The 9,005-nt window shown below is 47.4% G+C and overlaps 1 protein-coding gene across 1 annotated transcript; it reads left to right on the forward strand.

The window, feature by feature from the left end:
* Positions 1 to 5,729: 5,729 nt before the first annotated feature.
* On the forward strand, positions 5,730 to 8,569 carry LOC105093678 (IQ domain-containing protein F5). Its single transcript, XM_064496836.1, has 3 exons — positions 5,730 to 5,737; positions 7,814 to 7,860; positions 8,124 to 8,569. Exons 1-3 carry the CDS (start codon positions 5,730 to 5,732, stop codon positions 8,567 to 8,569), a joined length of 501 nt encoding a protein of 166 aa, XP_064352906.1.
* Positions 8,570 to 9,005: the final 436 nt, after the last annotated feature.

The following is a 9,005-nucleotide window of genomic DNA, read 5'->3' on the forward strand; positions in this document are numbered from 1 at the left end:
TGGGTCCAGCTCATGGCTCAACTGGTGGTCTGACACTCTTCTCCCTGCATGGGTTCTGACGCTGCCAGCAGGCCCCCCTCTTTCCCCTGCCCGGGTTCTGTGCTGGGCACCCCTCCTTTGCCAACACTTTATTCCTGCTCTTAGGAAATCCACACCCTATTCTGTTCTTCCATGGTGGCTCTCCCCACCAGGTGCACCTGTGTTGCACTGCCCAGTCTAATGACTCAGACCGAATTCAGCCCACCCCACACCTCGCCTTCAGTCTGTGGAATTAGGGACATGGCATCAGCAGGCACGGGAGGATTCTCAAAACAAAGATGAGCACCCAACCAGGAATCACCAAGCCTGGGAGGAAACCAACAGCATGAAAATTCACCAATAAGAAACATGGTGGCCAATGGAAAGACTAAGAAGGCAATTTAAAGAAGTGAAATTAATATTCTCAGTGAATGGGAGAAGATATCTTGGCCACAAACAAGTAAAGTGTTATTAAAAAGAGTCATTTATAGATCTTAGAATGAAACAGTGTTCAAATTAAAACCTGACAGATGGGATAAAGAGCAGAGTGGATGTAACTAAGGTGCAGATTGGAGAGTGGAAAATTTGACGTGAGAAATCCTCCTGGAATTTAGCACCAAAGGGCAGAGAAATGAAGAGGCTAAAAATAGGAAATAAAAACCCAGAAGTTCCAGTCGTGGTTGAATTAGTGTTCCTGAGAAAGGGAGAACAGAGATGGAGAGCAGGAACATTCAAAGTATTAATGAGCCTCCCAGAGCTTAGAGACGGATTGATTGCCCTCAAAAGGTGAAGGAAAACAGATGGAGCTCCCAACAGGTTGCAGCACAATCTCATAGCTGATGAAGAGAAAATAACTGAATATTTAGAGAGAAAGAAAATTGGCAAAACTATCCACTAAAGAATAAGTTTCAGGTTGCGATCGGCTTTCTCAGCAGCAATGCTGGTGCAAGGAGAAAGCGGAGTGACATCCTCAGGGCTCTGCAAGAAAAGAAATTGAAAGACTGACTGATAGACGACCTAACACATTATTCAAGGGTAAGGGCAAAACAAAAAACCATTTTCACTCATTCAAAGACTTACTAACTCAAAGTTTACATCAAAAGTCTCTGAAAGTCTTTCTGGGAAATGAATTCTGTGACAAAAACAAATCCAGGAGAATGACATGAGAAGTAGTGAGTATGGATTTGTAAAATTTATTTTTGGGGGGGGTGTAATTAGGTCTTTATGTATCTTTTAATTAATATTATTTTTAGTGGAGGTACTGGGGATTGAACCCAGGACCTCGTGCATGCTAAGCACACACTACCACTGAGCTATACTTTTCTCCTATTTATTTTAATAGATGTACTGGGGATTGATTGCATGCTAAGCATACAGTGCCACTGAGCTACACCCTTCCCCTAAATGTGTAAAATTTTTTGTTGCAGACAAGATTTTCCTATAAGAATGCATATTTCTCTAAAAATATGAATAGCAGTTTAGAAGATACTGACATGGGAGGTTGCTGGAGGCAATGGGTAGAGAAAAGAAAATTGGGGTAAAGTTCTTATGTGCTTGGGGCAGAAGAGCGATGTACTGATTTGCTCCAAGAACTCCACAATGTAAAATTAAGTACGTGTTTAAGTGTAAGTCTTATCAGAGGAAAAGGGATAAGATGTATAACCATATAAATTAGAAACTGTGTTCAGCTAACAGAACTCTAAAATATAGTGAGTCGAAAAAATTGGAAATTTTTACATCACATAAAAGAAATCTGAGAGTGGGCAGCCCAGGCCTTGTATGGGATACCATCATGGGACTAAGCTACTATTATCTCACTCCCTCCCCACCATCTCAGGGAGGTGACCCTTGTCCTCATAATCTCAAAATAGTTACCAGAGTGCTGGCCATCGTGTCTGTATTTCAGAGAATAGGGTTAAGGTACAAGGGCAAAGGGGCCAGAGGGTGTAGCTCAAGTGCTAGAGCACATGCTTAGCATGCACAAGGCCCTGGATTCAATTCCCCAGTACCTCCTCTAAAAAAATAAACCTAATTACCTCCTCCCCCCAAAACAAACAAAAAATACAATAATAAATAAAATATTTAAAAAGGTGAAATGGCAAAAAAAAAAAAAAAAATCCAACCATTTGAGTTGTTAAAGAGCTTCCCAAAAAACTCATCCAGCAACATCTCATTGGCCAGTGAGTATCATGACCCTTCCAACTGCAAGGGAGGCTGGGAAATGTCATTCATTTAAGTAAGCATGTTGCCAACCCCAATAAACTGGCAGATCTTTTGGTGAGGAGTAAGTGAGGTGTGGATATGGGTAAGCAACTCAGCAGTCTCTGCCACAGTTTCTAAAGCAGTAGTGGGGAAAATACTCACCAATCTCAAAACTCATTGAAAACTTAATCTAACAAAAGATAAGGAAAGAAAAACAGACCATAAGAAAAAAATGATAGATTTAACGCACAAAGTAAGATGGGAATAAGTCCTTACATATTAGGTATCAATAAATGTGAGTTAGTAATATCCCCCATTAAAAAATGAGACTCACGCTGGCTCAAACAGATCTTGCTTATGGTGGATGTGGAGATGCACTACTCAGACTCCCCTTCAAGGAAAGACTTGTTGTCTCAGCTCCTGGGAGTGCTGACTGCAGCCGTCAGCCCCTTCAGGGATTGCTTCAGCTGCAAAGAGCCTGCCTCACCCACAGGCTGTAGTTTGCGAACCCAAGCCCCAAATCCACGCCCATTATCACGGTGCTGAGTCCCTAACAGGTAGGAGGTATGTGTCTCAGAACTGATGCATGGAAATGGTGTGCCCCTGTGACCATACCTTGTACTGGTCCGCTTGTGTGTTTGTCCTTTCTGTCCCTGCAACTTGAGGCTCCATCTCACTGGAGGTTCTAGTTTGTAGACAGCGAAGGCAGTCGTTAGGGGTCATAGTAGGAGTCCTGTTAAACTTAAAGCTCTAGCTGTGACCTGGTCACTTCAGACTCATTTTGTCAGGAGACAAGCAGATGATGAAAGGGGTCACCATACTGGCAGGGATAATTAACCCTGATTCTGAGGAGAAGGCGAGGGGGCTGCGGCTACACTATGGGGGTAGGGAAGACTAAGGATGCTGCTTGAGTGATTCATTGGAAGATCTCTCGATGCTTTTGCTTCCCAGGTGTAATGGTAGACGCATACAGCCATGGCTTAAGAAGTACATGGTGACCAGAGAACCCGATCCCTCAAGGATGAGGGTCTGAATCACTGCTCCCCTTCAGACACTGCCTAGATTGGCAGAAATGCTAGTCAAAGGTGAGGGGGATTCTAGAAAGGGTGGTGGAGGAAGGAGGGAAAGGAGTGTGAGTAATGGCTTCAAAATAAACTGGAGCAGTAGGGACTGAAGTTTGTCCCTCTTCTAAGTCTTCCCAGGAGACAAGACCACCTGAATCCCAAAGAAGCTGTTTTTTAACTTGGTGAAAGCTTGCTATGGAAAGCAAGTACCTCTGAGTGATGTGAAGGGGTGGGCGGTAGTGATTGTGTGGATGTAGTAAGTAGACCCTCTCTCTTAGCTGATGACTCATCCCGCAGCTCTTGGGAATATCGGCTGCTGCTGGGTCACTGCTGTGTCCTGTACTGGGAATCGCCTTTGGCCACAGGGAAGACATTAGACTGAGGTATGACCTTTCCTAAGGCGAAGCCTGCAACTGGTGACTCTTATGGTTGGTGTTAGGAGTTGAATTATGTCAGCTACCCAGGACTATCCAGTCTTGAACTCCCCCGATCCCACAACACCCTGAACAACCAATATGGAGACCCTCCAGACCTCCCAGATCTGACGCCCAATGTAAGTGAATGTGTCTCTTGGGCCAGGGCCCCTCTCCTGGTGAGGTAAACTCGGGTTCTGTTGTGGCTCCAGGTCTCCAGCGCCCACACTGGGGTCAGAGTTGGGCTGGGGACCACTAGGTATTCAAGTATTTTCCAAAGAGGAAGAGTCTTTTGTGGGTGACACCCCCCCCCCAAGCCCTAGAGCAAGGATGCAAGTTGGGCCACGATGGGGTCTTGGACCTAACCTCAAAAGCCAGCTGCCAAGACCTCGTCGGGGAAGGATAGTGGGCTCTGGGGGTGGAGTCCATTCATTCATCTTTTCACTGTAATACAGGAAAAAATGAGGGAGTGCGAGGCCATGTTCCAGGTCTGGGTTGAGTCCCTGGGATGCATCCCACGAAAGTGAGGGTCCTTGGCTTTATGTAGGAAAGAATTCAAGAGCGAGCCACAGTTGAGTGAAAGTACATTTGTTTAGAGATTTATTCCATAGACAGAATGTGGGCCATCTCAGAAAGCAGAGAGAGCAGTGTTGCTAGTTTTTATATGCTAGCAAGTGGGAGGATTATTCCAGCTACTTTGGAGAAGGGGCGCAGATTCCTAGGAATTGGGCCACCGCCCTCTTTTTGACCTCTCACTGTTATGCAGGTGGGTCATTCACCATACTAATACTTTACAATGGGTTTAATGAAGCTCAAGGTCCCCTGGAGGTTGAATCTCCCACCATCTTGGGCCTCAAGGTCTCCTGGGAGTTGAATCTTCCGCTCTCTTGGTGCTAATTGCTGTGTCATTCTTTTAATGGCTGTGCTCTGCCTCCTTCCCTCCTGTCTCACCCGGGCCTCACCCCTGTCTGCCTACCTCCATCCTGAGACCCAGCCCTTGTTCCCTTGGGCTCCATATGTGAGATCTGTCCTGTGCCCTTGGAGTAAAGGGACTCGAACCCCTCCCCTACAACCTCCAACACACTCAGATCCTACAAGGCTGTATGCATTACAGCCAACGTGGATGAAGGCGTTGCAATCAAATTTCATTGAGGTGTAATTTGGATACACGTGACATGTATCATTTTAGGTGTGTATTTCATTGATTTTATCCTCACAAATTTACACACCTGTGTGGCCACCATGAAAGTCAAAATACAGAACATTCCATTATCCACAAAGTTCCTATGCACGTCCAACCCCCCAAGTCTGAGCAACTGTTGTTCTGTCCCCATGGATAATACTTTTCCTTTCTGCACCACAAATGTGTGATTCACATCGTGTGCCCCCTTCAGAGTCTGAGCTTCTTTTGCTTAGGTAATTTTTAAAGATTCAATGGAGGTTTCTTAGTGTTTTTTCCTATAAACAAAGAGAATCAGAGCGCTGGAGGAGATAGGGGTGCTGGAGTCCACAAGGTGTAGTGGTCCAGAGTGGAGCCTCGGAGTAGGGCAGCTTTGGGACCAAGCGCCAGCTCCAGGACTGATCAGCTGTGAGACCAGAGTAAGCCATGTAAGGTCTCTGCACCTCAGTTTCCTCATCTGTGAAGTGGGTTGAACGTCATCACGCCATTATTATTACCAGGAACAGCAGAATGTGGTGACTAGGGGCCAGACTAAGGGAGGCATTAAACTGATGCGGGTCTCCCAGGGGCCTGGCCAATGCCTTTATCTTCAAACAGATGCTTCTGGTACCTTCACTGTCCCATGTGTCATACTCCACTATTTCCCCCCAGTCTCCAGTTCACTCTTGTCCTTCCCACCCCCGCATCTCATTAACTTCACATTGACACCCCCTTAAATGGCCTCCTCCTCTTCTCCACATCCACTCACCCCATAGCTCCACACGACTTCCTCCATACCCACCCCACACTTTGCAAATGCACATCTCAGTGATCCCTGGTGCTATGGCCCTGAGAGGTATCCAGGACCTCACGATGACCAGGTGGGTCTTCAGAGGCTAGGAGGTAGCAAAAGTGAGACCTTGCATCTGCAGTGGCTGACCCTCCCCCATCTCCTGACTGTGACCTTGGCCCTCAGGGGAAGAAGGCAGGAGAGTGCTTGAGGCCAACTGAGCTCAAGGTGGGGGCCCTAGCTGGTCCTGGGAGCTTCTGGCTTCTCTGGCCTGTGTGGGTCTTGCTCTCCCTGGGGCCTGATAATTAGGTGACTGACAGACAGGCAAGATATAGGGGGTGTGGCCACAGCAAGGAAGTTTACTCTGTTCTCTCAACTCAGGTATCCTCATCAGAGATGATCATTGCTAATTTTTGTGGATATCTTCCTAATTTGCATCACCTGCCTATCTATCCATCTATGTATCCCTCCCTCCCTCTTAACTGAGGCACTAGGATTGAACCCAGGACCTCGTGCATGCCAAGCACGCACTCTACCACTGAGCTATACCACCTGCGACTCCACTGCCTTTTAAAATAATGCCTTTACAAGACATGTGTATATATATATATATATGCTTATACTGAGTTCATCTTGATCTGATAAACTTGCTAGATCTTGTACACTCTTCTGTATCAGTAAATACAGAGCACACTCATTCCTTCTAATTGATATTTGGTATGCCATTGTTTAAATGAATTGAAACCCATTTAATGAATACCAGCCAGGCTTTAATGAGTATCACTATACATTTTGGTGTGAATGGGTCAGTATTTGGGGATATTTTTTGTAGCCGGAACTCTAGCTACTTAGGTAGGAAAGAAAGGATCTTCTGGGTTTTCCTTAGAAGGGGCTCAACTGTTGGGAGCCATGCTGGTGCCTGAGTCATAGGTGCCCTTATGACATCACGACCATCCCCTCCTCCCCTCTTCCTGCCAGAGCTGTGGCTGGAAGGAGAACAGACCTGGAAGCGATGGGAACATCTAGCCCTTAAGCATCCTAACCGTGGGTAATTTGGTAGAGTGCAGACCTGAGGGCATTTGACATCCACCCCAAGGCATGGGCATTTGATGTTTTGTAAGAGACAGTCCGATTCCCCCAGACTTTCTGGAGGGCAGTACATGTCCCAGAGTTACCTCTGGAGGGGATCCCTTCGCCATGTTGGAGATCCTACGAAAGTCCAGGAAGCCTAGTGTGTGGTTGACTTGGCACCTTGGCACCTAGTGCTGGGGAAGGCACCCTTACTTTCATGTTTTTGTCTCTGATAAGGACAGAAAACCTTCCAAAGTATAGTCAATGATAACGATGAAATCGCATTGATAGAACGGAACTTAAAGGAGCAAAGGAGAGAAGAGGAAGGGACTCCACCCGCAACAACCTACCCACACCTCTGCCACTTCCCTCCCTCTGCTCCGTGGGTAGATGGAGCCAGGCTGTACTGTTGGGGACAGCCTTGACTTGTGACATCTCTGACCCTCTGACCCTCATGGTCTAGTGGAGTGACCCAAAGGTCTGTGAGCGTGTAATTTGTTGTCCAAAGAGAGATGCTTCAGTGAGTGAAAGGGCACTTATCAACATTACACCAGGACAACAGGCATAAACCCAGCATGTGCCAGGCAAAGTGGGATGAATGGCCACCGTCACAGAGCAGGAAATGAACAGGGATCGACTGTTCCTTGGCTGTTCTTTCCCCCTATTTCCTCCTTAGGCTGAGAGATGTGAGTCTAACCAAGGTGTGCAGATTGTGCCAAGGACGAGGGCAAGGAGCGTGAGCCCAGACCATGCAGGGTTGAGAGCTCAAAGTGGGGACTGTGTTTGGGGGATGCAAAGGTCAAGGAAGAGTGGATCGTGTCTGTGTGTGTGCATGTGTGTGCACGTGTCTTTGTACTGATGTGTGTGTTAATTGTGTTAAGCTCTTAATAGAGCATGAGAGGTGGAGGAATCTCAGTATTTTGGTGAGGCAGAGGAGAGATAGCAGGTTGCAGTTTTAACTTGAAGTCACAGGTGAGGGGGCAGGGGAACAAGGATGTCACTTTGTCAGCATATGAGAGGGGTCTGAAAGGGTAGAGATGTGGATCTCAGGCTTGTGTTGAGGCCTGGGTTAAAGTTGTCTCTGTTTCCCCTCTAGATCAGAGTATTCTTGTCTAGATGGTCAGCCAGTTCCACGTAAAGCCGGTGAGGTAGCAAGTGCAGGGTACCTCCATTTTACAGCTGGAGACGCTGAGACTCAGAGGGTAAGATGATGTGTCTGTGTCGGTTAATCAGAGAGTGGCAGAAGCGAGATATCTCTTACCTCTGAGGTCCAGCCGCTGCCCATCACAGCTCTCCTGACCGTCAGAGAAAGGGGTGATTGTTGTTAGAGGATCGGGGCCCCTTCCTGGCAGACGTGGGGCCGCAACATACGGGTTTCCCAACGGTCCCCTGTTTTCTCTTGCAAGGCCCCAAAGTAAGGATCGTGATGCTGGGAGAAGACAAAGCGGCTGTGTTTATCCAGGCCTGGTGGCGGGGCGCCCTGGTGCGCAGGACGCTGCTGCACGCGGCGCTCAGGGCGTGGATTATTCAGTGCTGGTGGAAACAGAAGCTGGCGAAACTGCTGGAGAAGAGGCGGTGGGCGTCCCTAGAATTGTATGCGCGGCAAGAATGGGCAGCTGTGAAACTGCAGTCCTGGGTCCGCATGTGGTGCATCCGCCTTCGTTACTGCCGTTTGCTCCACGCTGTCCGCATCATCCAGATCTATTGGCGCTGGCATAGCTGCCACACCCGGGGCTTTATTCAGGGCCATTACAACCTCAAAGAAAACCACCTGAATCTTCAACTTGAAATCTCTTTGGGCTCGCAAGCTTGTAGAGTTCAACAAAGCATACCCCTTCCAATAAAGGAATGACCAGGTCTGCTATATGTGTGTCCCCAGCTCTTTGCAGCCATTTCAAGGATGTCATTGAGCTAATGATGGCAGATACGTGGCATCTCATAAATAGGCTCTGAGGAAGTGGCAGGGGTAGTCTGGGTCTAGTGTGGAGGATTTGAGTCTGGTGCTGGATGAGCAGGGCCTGTGTTGATCAGCAGTGTCTCCGTGGGTAGGAGAGTTGGGGTTTCAGGGCTGCCAGGTCTTCCAGGGCTGCCAGCTCTAGGGAGACTCCTTCACAGTGTGGTCTGTGTAAATGGCGCCCCGATGTCGCTGTGCAACAGGGAAGCCTGTGTCATCTTTTGTTCTTTTCCCCAAAGTCTTTAAAACTACTATGAAAAAACTGGTAAATATACACAACATAAAATTACACTTTAACTATTTTTAAATATACAGCTCAGTGACAGTAAGTATA

This window comes from Camelus dromedarius, chromosome 17 (genome assembly GCF_036321535.1).
Source record: "Camelus dromedarius isolate mCamDro1 chromosome 17, mCamDro1.pat, whole genome shotgun sequence".
Taxonomy (NCBI): Eukaryota; Metazoa; Chordata; class Mammalia; order Artiodactyla; family Camelidae; genus Camelus; species Camelus dromedarius.